This window comes from Podarcis pityusensis (genome assembly GCF_964106645.2).
Source record: "Podarcis pityusensis genome assembly, chromosome: 17".
Lineage (NCBI taxonomy): Eukaryota > Metazoa > Chordata > Lepidosauria > Squamata > Lacertidae > Podarcis > Podarcis pityusensis.
In genome coordinates this window covers 4,851,909-4,872,029 of record NC_138042.1, presented here as the reverse complement: position 1 = coordinate 4,872,029, position 20,121 = coordinate 4,851,909, and the positions used below count along the sequence as shown (strand labels likewise).

Below are 20,121 nucleotides of genomic sequence, written 5' to 3'. Positions count from 1 at the left end.
AAGAGCCGCCCCAAAGCTGAAGTTTCACCAGAGAAAACATAAAAGGCTCTTTTCCCTTTCTGGCTAGCAGAGAGTATTGGGAAACAAAGAACCGCCTCTCCCTTCTGCAGTAAAAAAAGAAAGAGAGAAATAGAGCCAGCCAAATAATTGCCTACAAACCAGCTTAGCATGATTTGATTTGGGAAGTTATTGTCCTAAATGGGATATCATCAGGCTATTAATTGATAAGCAATCACTAAAGTATTTGCAAAAGAAGTAACCATGGTGGTGTGGTTCAGACGGTCCAGAGAATTTTGCTATGTTGGGAAACTTGCATCTTTACGCCAAGGATGGCTGGATCCTTCATCCTTCTGTTACGCAGCCCCTGAGGCCAACACCATGAAAATGAAGGCGTTTAAGGCTCCATGGAAGCCACATGTTTTGACTCTGGCTTTCTAATTTCAGGTACATTCAGGAGCAGGTTATCATTACCAAACTCTGTAAGGAGTGCACTCTGTGCAAGCTCATAAGAACATGGTTTAATTGGGCAGTGCAGCTAGCGCTGAACATTGACACCACACTCCAGTGTAGTGTTTCTCAACCGGGGGCCATATGGCCCCCATGAGGCCTCCAGGATATTTCAAGGGGGCCACGGTGCAATTATATAATTATAAAAAAATATAAATAAAATATGTTCTATTTACAAACAAAATAGCTACCTTTCTACCGGTAGGACAGGGGGCCACATGAAGAAAACAAGGCTGGAAGGGAGCCATGGTCAGAAAAAAGGTTGAGATACACTGCTGTAGGGTCCACAAATGGCTGCATACAGAGTGGCAGCAGAATCAGCACCTGGGCCAGTATCATAGCTGTCAACCTTCTTTTGCAGGAAATTCCCTTATTTCAGCGCCGTTTCCTGCTGCTATCCCGGATTGTTAGATATCCCGTAGACTGTCTCTGGGACAGGTGAGGCTGCTGATCTCTTATTTTCAAATCCAAAAGTTGACAGCTATGGCCAGTATGGGCATGCCAGGATGCACTGGTGCAGCCGCTGGTTGGCACAGTATCTTAAAAAACAACAACATAGGAGCTAGCTGGCTGACCAAACATACATAGTTACAAATGCTCTAGTTTTTAGTATTATTTGACATTTAAAATACTTCCTTTTCCACAACAAAATGATGCTTATTCCTGAGTAAGTGTGCTTAGCATGAGGACTGTAGAAGCAAACTTTCATTTTGTTTGGGTAGTTTTGATAGGGCTATGATTTAACTGAGTTTTAAAATGAGAAACTGCACAAGATCCATGTTTTCTCTCTCTGTGTGTGTTTTTTAATCAGGGTTGGCAACTTAGTTTTGAACTGAATTGGATGGGGGCAGCAATACTTGGGGAAGGAAGCGTTAAAAGTTGTCCCCCTTGCTGCTTCCCTGATCAAAATCACCCCACTTCCCCAAGCTGCTATAAATTTTCCTTGGGTAAAAAGGCTGTTACAATACATACCTATATTTCCTCTCTAGTCGGGCTAATTTCTGTTTCAGGGTACTGGGTGGGAATTTCAGCTGGGGAAAATGCTTAGATCCCTTCTATATACTTCCCAACACCCCTACCCCCAACTACTTTAAGATTATAAAACAGTAACAATCCAAATCAGTAGATTCAATCAACTGTAGTTTGGCCCTGACACTCAGTTCTGAAATAAATAACATCTGGCAGCCCTAACAACAAGCACTAGGCTCTTATCGAAATCCGGACATTCCCCAGATATGGAGAAGGCTGCATGTTTGTCCTGATGAAAGATCCCTGATTGCCTAAGCTACATAAAACAGCTGCAATTATTTTAATCAACTCTCAGTCCTAAAAGATTGCCTGCAGCACACACACCCCTGCTCTTCTCTGAGCCAGGCCATGGTCTTGTCTCATACTCCCAAGCCTTGTCTCCTCCTCCTCCGCCTTCCTCCAGCTGCAGGGATAATATTAGTGCTGACCTTTCCGTCAAGGCCACATGGCTTCTTGTGGAAAGACTCCCCGGATTGTTTTGCCTCTGGCTGAGCAGCTGCTATGAATGACACCCCAGCAGCACGAAACTTGACCCCGAGGGAAATCCTCCTTGCTGTAGTGACCCGGCAGATCCCCCAATGCCACGGCTCCTAGAAGATAAGGGAGACCGATCAGCAATGGAGGAAAAACCTGCCAAAATCCCAGGTAGGGCATGTCCCAGTCGGCAGTCAGGAAGACAGATGACAGTTCTAAGAAGACGTTGGGTGGGTGTCTAAGCAGTTCAGCCAGGGTGTCCTCTAACTGTCCATTCCCTAGGGGCTCAAGCATGGCAAACCTACGGATATTTCTAGTGTGGGAAAAAGGGGAGTCCTTAACCCTGGTGGGAGTTGTCCAATGCCCTGGGAAGGTGCCTGGTTCCCTTCCCTTTCTCTTCTGTCCTTGCTGTTAACCCTCATCAAAGCCCACAGTGTTTATCCTTGAGTTGCATAAGGCATATTGTATTTCCTGGCCTAGCACACATGCAAGCTACAGCAGGCTGAAGAGAGTTGTCTGCACATCTTGCTGAAATGCTGCCCAAACACGGGCTATAAGCCTGCAGAGAATTTGCTAAGCTGCGTGAAGCAATGCGTAACCTGTGTTGAAATGGGCATGCTCAAAATGATCATCCCCGTGTGGAACACAGGAGTCCAATAAACTCTGGATGCTGTGTTGTCAATGTATTTATCTGAATGCACAGCCTGCTTCATCCCCCAAGGAGCTTGTGCTCACTCTGGTGAAAGTCTGCTTTCGCTTTGCCCATTTTTACTTTTGCCATGTGGCCATCTAGTGGAAAATATTCTGTGAGAATCTGCAGCTTGTTGTTATCGATTTAGGGTACACAAACCCCGGGATATTATTCTTGCACAAGCCCTGGTTGTATCCACACCATACAGTTAAAGAACTCTTACATTACTTTAACAGTTGTGGGGAATTCTGGGAACCATAGTCAGTAGAATGTGCTGGGAATTGTATGGTGTCAATGTGACCATCAGTGGATTGCGGTCTCTGTTCCTGATGGGTCTCCTCTGTAACTTTTTGCCCACGTTCCTTACTTCCCTGCCAATGGTGGGATTAAGTAAAATTTAATCTATGCATTTAAAACTTGAATAATTTCAGATGACGTTCTTAATGAAGTCAGAAGCAAACAACAACAAAACATACTAATGCATTATTTAACGTTAAACACTGGGCTGTTTTACTGGGGATTTTACTTTCTTTTTTGGAGGAGTGTTCATGTTTTGCAAAATGTCAGCTGTGTTAATTATTTATAAGATCTTGCTGCACTTTGATCTCATGTCAGCTCTTCTAGAAGTCATCTTGTTTATCTCTCATTGTCCCTGGGAAATGTTAGCGAAACAATATACACTTGATGAAGCCAATTAGAGCAAAAAAGCAAACAATGGTAGATAAGGTTATTCTTTGTAGCTTGGGTCCAGGTGCCCTGTATCCACTGAGGGCCCTTGGAAATCTACAGCTGAGCTTTTTAAAATAAAAATACCCTTTCCCATACATTATAGCTTTTAGTTGACGCCCAGGGGCTTAGCAAATTTAGAACTCTCAACAGAATAGAGAAGGTCGGCTTCTCCCCCCCCCCCCAATCACATGAGTTTATGGCTGCTTCTAGTTGTTTCTCAAGAGGTACCATCTGAAAACCACTTCTTAGAATTCTCTACAACAACCTTGCTCAACCTTGGGTAGAAGTTGTTGGACTTACCACTCCCATCATCCCTGACTGTTGCCCCTGCTGGCTATGGATGATGGGAGTTGTAGTCCAACAACATCTGGGAACCCAAGGTTGAGAAAGGCTCTTCTACAGTGCCACCTAGTGTAAGCCTCCAGCTCTAGTACGTACCCCTGCCGTTCAATAAACCAGCAAGGTGTCCACAGTAAACCTCACCAGGAATTGAAAACTTTCCACTTTGCCCCAGAATCTGGCACTTTGGCATGGGTCTTCCTGGGTTGAGCATACAAGCTGACTCTGACGCTGGTTCTAGTACTGATTCAAGGTCATCCATTCTCCCCACCCTCACTGACCTTAAGGCCTGCACTTTAAAAAGCCAGAAAACAAGTTAGTTGGTGCTGTGTTGCTGTTAGCATGGTCAGGTTTTTCCTTTAAGAGGAATTGGATGTGGTGGGGTCTTTGGAAATCTGCATGGTTGTGATCGCACCAACAGGCAACACAGAATTGATTCCACCACTTGTGCACAAGCCTGAAGTTCTCTGCTTTTATTTACTTATTTATTTAGAAAAACAAGCCTCTAATCCAAGGTTTATCAAACTTGGGTCTCCAGCTGATGTTGGACTACAACTCCCATCATCCCTGACCACTGGTCCTTCTAACTATGAATGATGGAAGTTGTAGTCCAACAACAGCTGGAGACCCAAGTTTGACAAACACTGCTGTAGTCTATACAGCTGTAAAGGAAAATAGGTTGGCAAGTTTTCCTCAAAACATAGGAAACTGATAAAGATTTCATTTACTGGACAGGGAGGCTGGGATTTAATGTAATGACCACTATTTATAGTCCTCTGTTTCTTGTTTCTTCCTGTTTCATAATTTGTCATTTAAACAGAATTTTAATTCAAAATTTACAAAAGAAAACTGTCACTAAATTATGCAAACTCGCACATTTTAAAAAGTTATTCTATTTGTGGGAATTCTGGGAGGAATTCAAGGCAGCACTATGGGAATTGTTCCTTCAGCGTAAGTATTTCAACTTGCCAGACAGAACCAGCCCCATTTCCCCTCTTGGGCTGCTCTGGGGGTTCTCCCAGCCCCCACAGAATCACTTTTGGGGGCATAGGAAGAGAAGAGGGGGAAACGTTATGTTAGCAGAAGTCCTTGCATAAGCTTCTATTAGCAGGACCCCCTAGTTCAGACTTCCTCAAACTCGGTCCTCCAGATGTTTTGAGACTACAGTTCCCATCATCCCTGACCACTGGTCCTGCTAACTAGGGATCATGGGAGTTGTAGGCCAGAAACATCTGGAGGGCCGAGGTTGAGGAAGCCTGCCCTAGTTGCATAGTGCCCTGGATCCAACCCTAAGGGCAAAATTCCATAGTGGTATTAGCTAACCACTCTGGCGCTGTGGGTTAAACCACAGAGCCTAGGACTTGCCAATCAGAAGGTCGGCGGTTCAAATCCCCGCGACGGGCTGAGCTCCTGTTGCTCGGTCCCTGCTCCTGCCAACCTAGCAGTTCGAAAGCACGTCAAAGTGCAAGTAGATAAATAGGTACCACTCTGGCGGGAAGGTAAACGGCGTTTCCGTACGCTGCTCTGGTTCGCCAGAGTCATGCTGGCCACAGCTGTATGTATCCCTCGGCCAATAAAGCGAGATGAGCGCCGCAACCCCCGAGTCGGCCACGATTGGACCTAATGGTCAGGGGTCCCTTTACCTTTACCTGTAAAATCGGAATTGGGATATGGGGTCTCTGACCTTGGGAGGTGTCAACTCTTACATTGCGTCAGTTCAGAAGAACAGAATGGATCGGGAAGGCAGGGGAAAGGCATTGCTGGGGGTCGCGGGGGTCGGAGGGCTTCCATTTCTAGATGGCACCAGCTCCCTCGACTAGCAAATGTTAAGAACAGCAAGGAACTTTCTCCCCAATAGTAAAGTGAGCTCGGTCGTTCGTTATCTCCAAGTTATCTGTAGTGTACACAGCGGTGGGAGTTCAATGGCCAAACTGTCCTACACTGAACCTATTTTGCTTGCATACACAAACACACACATGACAATCAGTAATCTGGAGCCTCCGGCAAGAGCCAGACAGTCCAGTTTTGGAGAACAAGTAGGCGATCAGCAGGATGTCTGGAGCGTTTGGCGAGCTCACTCAGACGCCTTTGCAGAAAGTATGGATTCCCCGCACCAGCAAACGCCTGCAGCAACGCAGGGGATGTGAGTTGGGATCTGTTCTGCTCCGATGTGGGTTCTTTCTCCCCAAAGAAGGCCAGGATCTATTTTATTCAGCACCAGGCCGGAGGAATTAGCTTGATCGAGGAACAGCCTTTTAACTTGAGGGAAATGTAGACGGGGCAATATTTGTATTTAACGAACGGGCTGACATCAGCCCAACTTCTGGTGAAGAAGAGACCCTGGCTGTGTACACACCACACCTTTAAAGCACATGACTTGAATCATGGGAACTGTAGTTTGCTAAAGGTGCTGAGAATTGTGGCTCTGGGCAGGGTGAAATATGGTTCCCAAGATTCTTTGGATAAAACAACTGCCTATGGCATAAGGCTTCCCTTGTCGTCTTTTTTTGCTCAAAGGTCTCTGGTGGTTCTAGGAATGCTAGAATTCAGGGACTATAACTACAGTAGTGTAGAAAAAGATGCAAAAGTTTAAGGTAGGGTACTGAAGCTTCGGGAGCTCCCGAGGTTTTGCGGGCGCTCTCTGGCTTCATCACATAGCACTGGCTTCATCACATCAGTTCCTCTTTCTGCCTCTCTCTACAGCCTCCGTGCCACAGTTCACCAATTCACCAACCATGGTGATCATGGTGGGTTTGCCCGCTCGAGGAAAAACCTACATCTCCAAAAAACTCACCCGCTACCTCAACTGGATCGGGACCCCCACTAAAGGTAATGGTGGGGAAGGGGTTTGTTCAGGGTGGGTGGAAGCTTAGATCAGAGGGGGAAGCCACACTGCTGGGGCAAGGGTAATCCTTGAAGAGACCCAGCCCATCCTGGTCTTCATCTCCCCAGTGTTCAACGTTGGGCAGTATCGCCGTGAAGCCGTCCAGACCTACAAGAATTACGAGTTTTTCAGACCAGACAACGAAGAGGCCATGCAGATCCGGAGGTGAGGAATTCTCCCACCTACAGGTGAAACTCGGAAAATTAGAATATCATGGAAAAGTTCATTTATTTCAGTAATTCAACTTAAAAGGTGAAACTAATATATGAGATAGACTCATGACATGCAAAGCGACATATGTCAAGCCTTTATTTGTTATAATTGTGATGATCATGGCATACAGCTGATGAAAACCCCAAATTAACAATCTCAGAAAATTAAAATATTAAATGAAATCAGCAAAACAAGGATTGCAAATAGAGCAATATTGGACCTCTGAGAAGTAGAAGCATGCATATGTACTCAGTACTTGGTTTGGGCCCCTTTTGCATCAATTACTGCCTCAATGTGGTGTGGCATGAATGCTATCAGCCTGTGGCACTGCTGAGGTGTTATGGAAGACCAGGATGCTTCAATAGCAGCCTTCAGCTCTTCTGCATTGCTCGGTCTCATGTCTCTCATCTTTCTCTTGGCAATGCCCCATAGATTCTCTATGGGGTTCAGGTCAGGCAAGTTTGCTGGCCAATCAAGCACAGTAATCCCATGGGCATTGAACCAGGTTTTGGTACTTTTGGCAGTGTGGGCAGGTGCCAAAGTCCTGCTGGAAAATGAAGTCAGCATCCCCATAAAGCTCGTCTGCGGAAGGAAGCATGAAGTGCTCCAAAGTCTCCTGGTAGACGGCTGTGTTGACCCTGGACTTAATGAAGCACAGTGGACCAACACCAGCTGATGACAGGAGATTTTGGAGCACTTCATGCTTCCTTCCACAGACAAGCTTTATGGGGATGCTGACTTCATTTTCCAGCAGGACTTTGTCACCTGGTTCAATGCCCATGGAATTACTGCAGGGCCACAGGCTCCCCACCCCTCATGTAGTGGCCAGGGTGCTGTATGTAGCAGATCACCACAGCTCAGACTCCACAGGATCCCAGAGCTTACATTTGCCTTTCAACCTGGCCAGCAAGGCTTCTCGCTGCTGCCAGGTTATAAGCTAGAAGCATTTCAGTGTCAAACGCCAGCAACAGACTTTGGTGTTATTTTTTTTTAATACCCTCCCCCTGTCTGCCACATTCCTAGATAATCCTTTCAAACAGTGTTTTTCAATGTCAGAGAGAAACATGCCCAACTTTTCCCCATAACCTTGAAGCTGTTGCCCGAAGCTATGCTGCAGATGTGAGTAACAAGAATCAACAATAGAAAGAGCCAAGATTAAAATAAAAATAAAAAATTCCACAAGGCTAGGCTGAAGATAAGACTCAGTGTCAAATCTCCAAGAGAAATAAAAGGGACCATCTGAGCCAGTTCAGAGCCCCCGCTGGAGGGCTGAGTACAGGACAGCCTCCCCCTACCAGGGCTTATCTAGCCATCTTTCACTACAATTCCCATCGGCCCCAAACAAGCATTAAATTGAATAAATGTAAATAATGGCAGAGAGCTAGTGGAATGGAATGTCTAAACTGCAACTTCTTACACAGGAAGTCCCTCCATATCGAGGTTTCGCTTTCACTGTGAACACGCTAGGTCAGAGGTGGGGAACGTGTGGCCCTCCTGATGTTTGTACTCCAACTCCCATCAGCTCCAGCCAGCATGGGCAGGCATGATGGGTGTTGTAGTCCAGTTACCGTATTTTTCCGTGTATAAGACCAGGTTTTCCCCCTAAAAAATAATGTCAAAAATTAGGGGGCGTCTTATACACGGATACATCTCCCCCCATTTTCTTAAATCTGAGTCCCCCAAAATAGGAGGCGACATATTAACCATCCCAGGGCACTCAACCACTGCCATAATGTCCTTTCTTCTATCAGATCAAAATGAGCAGATAACAGCAAAGGTTGCTAGGTTCATAGGCAATCAAAATAAGGGCCACTAACTGACGGCTGATTCAGGACTTTAAATTGTGCTCTTATATCAAATTTCCATTTCTGCATATACAGTGGTACCTCAGGATGTGAAGGGGATCCGTTCCGGAGCCCCGTTCACATCCCAAACAGAACGTAAGATGCAACAGCGCGCATGCACGGGTCGCGTTTCGCCGCTTCCGTGCATGCGCGTGATGTCATTTTGACCGTCTGCGCATGCGCGAACGGCAAAACCTGGAATTAACGCACTCCATTACTTCCGGGTCGCCGTGGACTGCAACCCAAAAGTGCTCAGCCTGAAGCGTATTTATCCCAAGGTATGACTGTACTGTAATGTTTTACTGTTGCTATGGCCATTGGCTAATGCGAATAAAGTATGATCTTATCTTATAAATGGGGGTGTCTTATAGACAGAAAAATACGGTACATTTGGAGGACCATCGGTTCCCCAGCTCTGCACTTGAGCAGGCCACCCTTTGCTCCCCATAATACTGACTCACCTTGCAAGGGTGTCGTGAGGACTGTGAAGTGCTTTGAATGCTCTGAAGTGCCGTATAAAAACAAAAGGTTTGGTTATTATTACCCAAGTCTGGAGGTGGGTTTTCACTTCTCCTCATATTCGCCAACAGACAGTGTGCATTAGCCGCTCTTCGGGACGTCCAAACCTATCTGAGTGTGGAAGAGGGACAAGTTGCGGTAAGGAGGCAAAAGCCCGTATCCCTCTTAAGAGTTCCTTAGATTGCACCCTTGTTCCACTGCCTCGCTCTTCCCTTGCACAGGTTTTTGATGCCACCAACACCACGCGGGAACGGCGGACCCTAATCCTGCAGTTTGCCAAGGAGAACGGCTACAAAGTAAGCAGTCAAGTGAGCAGCCCGTAGGCAGAGGAGTTAGTCAGAGTCCCCTGTGCCAAAAGTTGTGTGTGAAGGGAACTTGGGTTCTAAATTCTGCATTTAGGAGTATTCCTTTAAGGCAGGGGTAGCCAACTCCCAAGAGACTGCAATCTACGGTACTCACAAAGACTGGCAGTGATCTACCCCCTTTTGGGCGGTTCAGGTCAAAGTTGTTGAGCTCTTTTTAGAGACGAGGAAAGACCCGTTTTTTGGGGGTGCAGGGCAAAAAAGGGGAACCAAACTTGTTAAACTTCTTTGGGAGGAGACAGTGATCTACCAGTGATGTACCACAGACGTCCAGTGATCTACCAGTAGATCACGATCTACCTGTTGGACATACCTGCTTTAAGGCATGGGCAGGCAAACTAAGGCCCGGGGGCCTGATCCAGCCCAATTGCCTTCTTAATCCGGCCCGCGGATGGTCCAGGAATCAGCGTGTTCTTACATGAGTAGAATGTGTCCTTTTATTTAAAATGCATCTCTGGGTTATTTGTGGGGCCTGCCTGGTGTTTATTTTTGGTCTTTGTGGAAGCCGCCCAGAGTGGCTGGGGAAACCCAGCCAGATGGGCGGGGTACAAATAATTAATTATTATTATACATGAGTAGAATGTGTGCTTTTATTTAAAATGCATCTCTGGGTTATTTGTGGGGCATAGGAATTCATTCATTTTTTATTTTTTCCCCAAAATATAGTCTGGCCCCCCACAAGGTCTGAGGGACAGTGGACCAGCCCCCTGCTGAAAAAGTTTGCTGACCCCTTCTTTAAGGTGGCGGCGGCAGCACTTTGGAACTCCCTGCCTGTTGATATCAGGCAGGCACCATCACTGTTCCATTTTGGACATCTGCTGAAAGCTTTTCTGTTTCAACAGGTCTATCTGGATACATAATTTGGTTACATCTGTTCCTAAATTTATTATGGATGTTTTATTGGGCTTTAATTGTTTTAGAGGTTTTTAAACAGTTGTAAACATATTTTTTTAATTGTATTTTTCTATCAGAATGATTTTATACAAAATTTATACAGAATGAATTATGAAAACTAAGGGTTTGCTTGATGGGCATACCTTTGCTCATTCACTGTTAGCGGACAACGGGGGTCTTTTTCAGTGGGCTCCAGATCTCCTGCCACATTTTACACACACACACACACACACACACACGGCAGCTGGGAAAATTAGAAAGTGCGGTTCTGGTGAGACCCCAGCCACACACTTACTTTCCCAGAGACATCTATTCATATAAATTAGCACATGTGAATTTATGTTATGCCAGTAACATAGCATAAGTACCCTTAAGTACCAAGCATTGCCCTTGGTTAGAGATTCATATGGGGAAAAGGAAGAGATAACAGGTATCCCCCATCAAAAAAATTACGATGCTATTTGCACAATGAAGAGCATATTGCTACAACCACAATGAGACACCTGCAAGCATAAAAGTCAAAACCTGAGATCCTTATAAATACAACCCTGCACCCAAACCAACATTTGTGTTGAAATCTCAGCATGTGTTAATGAAAATGGGAGACATGGTCTCCACCCCCCAATAATTGAAATAAATACGATAGAGATTTTGTTTCCTGGGTATATTTGTCTTTCTTACTTTGCACTGTCAGCTCTGGCCAAATAGATTTTGAAGACTTTTTAAAAGCACCACAAAAGCCTGTAAAATTTGCTCACCAGTAGCAACCCTTCCACTTTGTACTCCTTCATATTCTCTGGGGAGGGGGGAAGCAACCATCTGGCTCCAGCCACCCAAAGAAAACTGTTCTGATGGCAGCTGCTTGCCTACCACATACGTTCTCCTGCCATGACATATCACTCTGTTACTACAGGTCTTCTTCATTGAATCTATCTGCGATGACCCTGATATCATCCAGGAGAATATCAAGGTAAGACCTCTCTTCTCTTTTGCACCAGATCAGCCTTTGTGGCAATGCTTAGAGAAGTGTGAATGTCCCAAGGGCACCTGTGTTCCAGTGCAAGCATGGGCTGCGGAATGGTGACTAGATAGGTTCACATGAAAATGTGAGCTGAAATGAATTTCTCTGGCACTGAAAATGGGGCTAAGTGCTTATGAGCCCTGCCTTCAATGAAGCACAGCATCCCAAACCTAGCATCCTTTTCCAGCCATCCTACTGGCAGGAGAGGATCAACACCATCCTTTTTCTTAAGCTTACACCAATATGGATTCAGCCTGACTGGTTGTGTGTGTGTGTCCGTGTCCCTTTCTCCACCCTTGCCTTGCTTTGTTGTTTTGCTTCCTCACATCACCCACAGCAAGTGAAGCTGACCAGCCCTGACTATAAGGACTGCAACCGAGATGAAGTGGTAGAGGATTTTCTCAAGCGGATCGAGTGCTACCAGAAAACCTACCAGCCACTCGATGACGACTTGGACAGGTGAGAAGGCAGTTCTGCCACTGCTTGCAAGGCCTGCCTTGCAAAGGGGAGGGAACGCTGTGTGTATTCCATATACACTGGTACCTCGGGTTACATACACTTAGGTTACATACGCTTCAGGTTACAGACTCCACTAACCCAGAAATAGTACCTCGGGTTAAGAACTTTGCTTCAGGATAAGAACAGAAATCGTGTGGCAGCGGCGTGGAGGCAGCAGGGGGCCCCATTAGCTAAAGCGGTACCTCAGGTTAAGAACAGTTTCAGGTTAAGAACGGACCTCCAGAACGAATTAAGTTCTTAACCCGAGGTACCACTGTACCAAACTTGCTGGGAGTCTGAATTTGCAGCAAAGAGGATTTCAACCATCTATAAACAGCATCAGCAGCAAGCCACGCAAGAGGTTGAAAATAACTGAGCCTTCCATTAAACATAAAAATGTAATATTAGAACTGCCTTGCTGGGTTAAGATGGACTTCCCCTTTCTCCCCCACAGCATTTGGTTCTCAAGAAGTACACTGCCTGGCACATGGAGACTCTACTAAGCTGCCATGATTGTAGCCATTTATGGACCTATTTACTCTGTTTTAAAACATGTTTATACTATCTTTCCTCATACCAGACTGCAGGGAAGCGTGCAACCATCACCCCACTTTCTTACTGGTTCTTGACTATCTCATACACCAAAGTTTAGTACTGAATTTGCTCCCCAAGATTCCTCAGGGAATTCATAGACAGGGCATGTCATCAGTTGCCTTTTGCTGTTCCCAGCACTTTGTATTCACAGATCTGCTGCTGTACACAGAGCCGATCTTTGGCTCTAGGCCCTCGTACCTACGGGACCGCCTCTCCTGGTTTGTCCCACCGAGGACCTTATGGTCTTCAAATAAAAACATCTTGGAGATCTCGGGACACAGGGAGGTTAGGCTGGCTTCAACCAAAGCCAGGGCTTTTTCGGCTGTGGCCCCGATCAGGTGGAAAGCTCTGTCACAAGAGAGTAGGACTTGACATCTTTCCGCAGGGCCTGCAAGACAGAGCTGTTCCACCAGGCCTTTGGCTGAGGCACAGTCTGACCCCCTCCTTTGGTAATCTTCACAGAACTCTAGCCCAATGGTTGCCATTAATTTGATTCTGAATTGATTTTAGAATGAATTGATTTTAGAATGCTGTGTTACTTTTATTGTTGTTAGCCACTCTGAGCCCGGCTTTGGCTGGGGAGGGCAGGATATAAATAAAATGTTATTATTATTATTATTATTATTATTACTACTACTACTACTACTATTACTACTATTATTACTATCATGGCTAATAGTCATTTGTGTTGTGTAAGCTACTCATTATTATTCTGTAGTATAAAATTCCGTAGGTTTATTACCCAACGAATGAGCAGCGCAGAATTCCCCAGGGAGTCTCACACGGACTGTGCAAGGGCTTCTAATCTCACCCTCTCCCACTCAACATCCACAGGTCCCTGTCCTACATCAAAATCTTCAACGTTGGCAGTCGGTACCTGGTGAACCGGGTTCAGGACCATGTACAGAGCCGCACAGTCTATTACCTGATGAATATCCACGTGACACCCCGCTCCATCTACCTCAGTCGGCATGGGGAGAGCGAGCTCAACCTGCGGGGCCGCATTGGGGGCGACTCTGGACTGTCTGAGCGTGGCACACAGGTACAGCGGAACCCTACCCGCCAATCAAAAGGCAAAAAACAGGTTTTTCTTACTGTGAATTCCTGTGTTTAAAGAAGGACGGAAGCACTGTCACTTCCATTTCGGAATAACCTTCCTTGTTGATTTCTCCTTGTTGACGGGTCCGTTTTCAGCTTCCTCCAAACTAAACTGGGAAAGCTAGTAGAATCCTATCTGGGTAAAGCGGTAAGAAATGGCATATGTCCCATTACTGGTGGCCATATGTCCAGATTTCCCCAGACATTAACAGGATTTCAAAGGCTGAATTGACGTCTGAGGGAATTTCTGAAAGGCAGCACTCTGTCCTGGATCTCAGGCAAGTCAATCGAAAAATCGTGGGTTTTTTGGCATTTTTGTAAAAGAAAAAGTTCAACAACTTTGGTGGTGTTCTGGTTTTTGCTTTTTGAAATATAGCAACCCTAATTCCTATGATACTTTCTGTGCCCACTGAAGACCTTTCTTTCCCAATAAGCCTTTTGAGTGAAGGATGGTGACGGTGACGATCCCAGTCTGCATCTATATTGACCTTGAAATTATTTTCAAGTATACTTTTTATTATTGATGTTTAGATCACTTTTTATGGGAAGTGATTCACAAGTGGAATAAGTAAAATGCTAACAATCAACGGGCTTCATGGAAAAGCGCAGAGTTGCATTCAACAAAGCAAGGACTTTCACAGAACTTGCTCTCCCTCTTCCCCACCGCCAACATAAGATGCTCTGGAGGGGTGGCGGAAGCACCAGAACAGATGGCAGGATGCACAGGGGGTGGCGATGGAGCGAAGGTTCTGTTGCACAAGCGAAAGTCCTTGCACAAACGGGGCAACTTCATTGGATACAACCCCTCACATAGAGGCTGTCATATTTCCCAGACATATTTGAACCTAGGTTTGTTCAGTGTTTCCACAGTTACAGCTCCACCGAAGTTATTCCTGATGAGCAGTCTCCCGTTAATATTTTTAACATGGAAGTGTTTACATGACTCTTTTAACAAAAACCTGTCCCTGAGCTCCAAGATGATGATGTGCACGCATGAGTGATAAATTTGCAGACACAATTGCCACCACTTCCCCTCTCAGAGAATGCACAACATAGATTCCTCAATGCCATTACCTGTATAGTCATACCTCAAGTACCGGAAAGGGTTACTTCCGGGTTTCCCTGCTCGCACATGCGCAAAATGACGTCACATGCATGCACAGAAGCGCCGAATTGCAACCCGCGCATGCGCAGATGCGCCGCTGCGGGTTGCGCTCTTTTCATTTTGCGAACGGGCCTCCAGAACGGATCCCATTCGCAACCAGAGGTACCACTGTATAGCAGAAAGAAGTGCATTTGTTCTTGCAGTGTCTTGCCCTCAACTTTGGGAGAAATTCACACACCAAAGAGGTCTGAGAATCTCTTGCCTCACAGCAAACCTCTGTCCCTCAGCGCTTCTCCTCACCTTCTGTCTTGTTCTGTCTCTCTGCCTGCCAGTACGCCTGTGCCTTGGCTGGCTTCATCCGCTCCCAGTGCATCCGTGACCTCAAAGTATGGACGAGCCACATGAAGCGCACAATCCAGACGGCAGAGGCACTGCATGTGCCCTACGAGCAGTGGAAAGCCCTGAACGAGATTGATGCGGTGAGGACCAACAGGAAATGAGCACAATCCCTTCTTCCCACAGTGGGGGAACTAGGAACTAGGGTCTCGCGCTTCTTTGGTCCTAATCCACCAGCCCTGCCTGCTACTAGGAGGCATGGCTTCCTGTTCCAAAATCCCTTATTAGAAGAAGAGTTTGGATTTGATATCCCACTTTATCACTACCTTGAGGAGTCTCAAAGCGGCTAACAATCTCCTTTCCCTTCCTCCCCCACAACAAACACTCTGTGAGGTGAGTGGGGCTGAGAGACTTCAGAGAAGTGTGACTGGCCCAAGGTCACCCAGCAGCTGCATGTGGAGGAGCGGAGACGCGAACCCGGTTCACCAGATTACAAGTCTACCGCTCTTAACCACACCACACTTTCTCCCCAGAAAGCTAGGGAGTCTAGACATCCCAGCTCCTTCCTTCAGCGTATATGCTCCTTCCTGTTTTATGCCAAGAATGTAGGCTGAATTCAGATATCCCAGCTTCATTTCGCCCCCAGGGTGTCTGTGAGGAGATGACCTACGAAGAGATCCAGGACCACTTCCCAGAAGAGTTTGCCCTACGAGACCAGGACAAATATCGGTACCGCTATCCTAAGGGAGAGGTAAGGAATGCCCAGTGGGGCATCTGGGGGCTGAGCATACTTAGCACATCACACGCATGGGAGCTGACCTGTGGAACCTCGGGCTCCCAATGGGAAGAGCTGGTTGCAAAGAGGAAGCATGCAGCCTACCATGGAAGAGAGTTATGAAACTCCTCGAGGGAGGGAGGGAGGGCCTTAGGACCAAAGCCAGGACTAAGGGCATCTCTGGATAACCTAATGCTTACATCCACCCAGTCTTACGAGGATCTGGTGCAGCGCTTGGAGCCTGTCATAATGGAGTTGGAGAGACAAGAGAACGTGCTGGTTATCTGCCATCAAGCTGTCATGCGCTGCCTTCTTGCCTACTTCTTGGACAAGAGTGCAGGTACCAGAGTACCCTGTTCTGCATTTGCAAGCTCCCCCTCCCAAATCTAGTATCATGTGTATGGCAGCAGTTTTGAGCCCAAGTCCCTACGGTCTCCTGCAGAGGGTGGGGCATTCTCCCATAAATAGCATTTCCTCCTCATGCACCCACTGCCAGAAAATGATGGCTTTTCTCTCTTGCAATCTGATATTTGGAGTATTCACTAGTGAGGCTGACTGTTGTTTTCCTCTCCCCACCAATACACCACCCTCCACAGACTGAGTAAGGGGCTGGATCCCTGCTCAGTGCTCCTCTTTGTCTCATTTGCTGTTCTCTCTCCATTCAGAGGAGCTGCCTTACCTCAAGTGCCCGCTGCACACCGTTCTCAAGCTCACACCTGTGGCCTATGGTGAGTGTCTGAATCTAGGAGAACAACTCAATACCCCCTTCCTCAAGCAAGAGGCCTGCTGGTGGATTTCAGAAGTCCTGGTTATTTGCTTTAAGAAAGAGCTGGGAGATACCTTACCCCCCAAAAAATTTGGGGCTGGGGAACTTTTTTGGCTTCATGGGCAAGATCCCTATTAGGACCTACGTTGCAAGCCAAATTCCATCCACCTGTCAAAATCCTTTGTGCTTTGGAAGTCTTCCTCCCTACTCCCTTTAAAGCATGTCATTCCAAAACTGTCGAGAATTCACTTAGCCCCACTTCCAGTACGTTCCCTCTCTCGCTGTGGCCGTGGGAGATTAAAAGCAAACATACTGGCTGTTTTCAAGTAATCAAATGCTTGCCTAATAAGCCCAGATGCATATGAGCTCCTTTGCTCAAGCTTCTTGAACTCATCCCTCCACGTGACAATAAAGCCAGTTAACCACAGCTTGACATTTCTTATAAGAACATAAGAAGAGGCTGCTGGATCAGGCCAATGGCCTTACAAAGAAGCCAGAATTTGCAAGCCAACTTTAAACCATGAACGCCCTATTGCTCCTCTTCACTTTTTGTCTGTTGTTACTTTAATCTAAATCTTCAAGAAAGGCTTCTTAGTTTTGCAGGCACTATTAAAAATAATGAAGTGTTGTTTTAAAAAACCACTCAGATGACTCTCTCCCAGCTATACTCTCCTAGGGTAACAGCCTAGGCCTGGTAAAAGAAGAGGGGTAAAAAAAAAAAAAAACCCCAGCAAGAGCTCCACCAACAACTGCCATGATGGGAGTCCAAGACAGCTTCACTGCCGTGCTGTTCGCCAGCTCAGAATGCTCTTTGAGCTGCCAAGGTCTTCCCTTTAGTCCTGCCTAAGTCAGTCTCCCAGTTTCCAACCAGGACAATTAACTATTCCCTCAGACAAGAAGAGTTTCGATTTGATATCCCGCTTTATCACTACCCGAAGGAGTCTCAAAGCGGCTCACATTCTCCTTTCCCTTCCTCCCCCACAACAAACATTCTGTGAGGTGAGTGGGGCTGAGAGACTTCAAAGAAGTGTGACTGGCCCAAGGTCACCCAACAGCTGCACGTGGAGGAGCAGAGAATCGAACCCGGTTCACCAGATTACAAGACTGCCGCTCTTAACCACTACACCACACTGGCTCTAAAGAAGCTTGTCCCAGCCTATCCTTTAACTGCAAAATGCACATGAGCTGAAAAAAGGCACAGGTGGCCTGGTAAATGCTGGGTACATCCATCAATGTTCAGTAATTGTAGGGTTGTTATTTGGGACAGGTTGCGAGGTGGAATCGATTTTCCTCAACATTGAGGCTGTGAATACACACCGGGAACGGCCACAGGTAAGCGGGAACCCTGCCACATTGAGAAATATCCCTAACCAAGGATCTAGTTGGATCCTCTGGAAAGGGTCTGTTGAAAGACCTTGCATGCAATTGGAAGAATTCCACATAGCAGTGGCTTGCTATAAAGCTTGTCTCCAGGTGATGCTGTTGAGAACCGAGAGCTTTGCTCACCAGCTGCACCACTTAGTCCTACCTGCTGACATCACTCCATGGGGATCCTCCAACAGGAAAGACCTCCTTGTTCATACTCATATTTGTCCCTCTGTAATATTTTCCTCTTATCTTCCCACCCCCACCCCCACTCCCAGCATCTTTCCTACAAAGCTAGCCAGGCCCCCTTGTACCGGCACCACCACAATGTGCCAATGGCCAGCCCTCAGCCAACCAAACGACCCTGCTGGAGTGATCTGGGGCGGTCCCCTCCCCCTTGCCTGTTTGGCCCTCAGGTAAAGACTCCCCTACCCTCAGGGGTGGAGGAAGGGGGGTGCGGTGGGGGTGGGCTGCCTTGTGTGTCACCACTGAGGGGGGTGACAAAATGCTGGGCGGCACTCACCGCGCCCAAGCCATGTGTTTCTCTTGGGAGTGACGCGGTGTCTTGGGCGCCCGCAGGCTCCGCGCTGCCCCAAACGGTCTGCCTGCCTCCTCCTCCTCAGCTGTAGGGCGGCTGAGTGGGAGGAGGTGGGCAGACTCCTCAAAGCCCCCGCAGGTGGCTGGCCCTGCCCCTGGGCACAGGGCACGCACACTGCCCCAGGCTCCCGATCGTCTTGCTCTACCCTATCCGGCTCACTAACCTAATACTATCCCTCCACAGACCTTAATTGGCTTCACTTGCTGTAAATCCAGGTTCTTTTGCTAACCTGGTTAATTAGGTGTGGGTAGTTTTCCAAGCAAATTATTTCTCCTTCGTAGCTACTGGGATAGGGTTGCCATATTTCAAAAAATTCCTGACACCCGCAAAGTTTTTAGGAAGATCCAAAAATTGTTGAGCTTTTTTGGGGAAACATCCCCCCAAAATAGTGATGTTAAGCTTCTGGAGCTGTTTCCGCTGCTTTTTCCATTGCATTGCCATACATCTGGGTTTTCCCTGACATTATGCCGATTGTGCAAAATCCTCCCCCCCCCGCCACACCCTATTTACACCCGAAAACCAGGACGTGTCAGGAATTTTCCCAACGTATGGCAAGCCTATACTGGGAGATGGGAGCAGATTATTATGGCAATACCTTAAAGACAAGGCTGCATTGTGCTGGTCAATTCACATTACACAAGAAAATCATATTTGCAAGGTGGAGCGGTGCAGTGGTCTTGGCCAAATATTGGTCCACATTAGAAGAAATGATAAAATAGAGGTGGCAGAACAGAGGAGTGCAGTGCAGACATTCCAGCTCCAATTCTAATGGAACCATTTCACCACGCTAGTTTAATTGGGTGCGGATAGGGTGTTCAGTTCCCCCCTAACTTTGTTTTCTAATTTAAGCCACCGTTCAACCATCTTGCACTTCTTTTCCTTTCTCTTTCTGCAGAATGTGGATGTAGCAAGAAATCCTGAGGAAGCACTAGGCACAGTGCCAGACCATTATTAACCATGCTGCTTATATTAAGAGAATCCTACCTTCCATTCTGCTGGCACTCATCCAGGCAACACAGTGCCACCCAGAGAAATAGTGGTGGGTGCAGGAGTTCTGGACCATTTTGCCTGCACACTGCCTTATGAGTGAGTGGGCCTCTTGAATAGCAATTTGTGGTCTAGGATTGCCTGCCATAGGATGTGTGAGGCCCTGGCAGAGACTGTTCACTAAGAAAGAAAAAGGCTGTAAACAAACAATGGGGTGGGTGGGGACGGGATGAAGATAGGCCTGGATTTTAAGCCCTGTTGTTTTCATTTTGAGACAGTTTAGCACGTGCTTACATTTTCAATAGGATATAAAAACATTTGCTCCGACTGGATGTGCCCTATATTTTTATTTTGTTTTAATGAAAAAAAAACACTCTTTACAATGTGTGTTATCCATATTACAGAAGCAGTTAAATAAATATTCTATATCCGAGTATAACTTTTACCTCTGATCCATATTCTCCTGACCAATATAAAACCATACAAAAAATTT

The 20,121-nt window shown here is 46.6% G+C and overlaps 1 protein-coding gene across 5 annotated transcripts; it reads left to right on the top strand.

Moving 5' to 3' along the window:
• The first annotated feature begins 99 nt into the window (after positions 1–99).
• On the top strand, positions 100–20,067 carry PFKFB1 (6-phosphofructo-2-kinase/fructose-2,6-biphosphatase 1). 5 transcript variants are annotated; one of them, XM_080988209.1, is made up of 15 exons: positions 100–444; positions 6,473–6,598; positions 6,722–6,818; positions 9,301–9,367; positions 9,451–9,525; positions 11,399–11,455; positions 11,844–11,965; positions 13,433–13,640; positions 15,134–15,280; positions 15,784–15,888; positions 16,123–16,252; positions 16,578–16,640; positions 17,946–18,010; positions 18,322–18,459; positions 19,537–20,067. In XM_080988209.1, the coding sequence occupies exons 1-15, from the start codon at positions 405–407 to the stop codon at positions 19,594–19,596; spliced, it is 1,500 nt and encodes a 499-aa protein (XP_080844335.1). In that variant the 5' UTR covers positions 100–404; the 3' UTR covers positions 19,597–20,067. The 5 variants fall into 5 exon arrangements, with proteins under 5 accessions (XP_080844335.1, XP_080844334.1, XP_080844333.1 ...); XM_080988208.1 differs by lacking the exon at positions 100–444 and adding an exon at positions 1,982–2,181; XM_080988207.1 differs by lacking the exon at positions 100–444 and adding an exon at positions 5,753–5,912.
• The last annotated feature ends 54 nt before the right edge of the window (positions 20,068–20,121 follow it).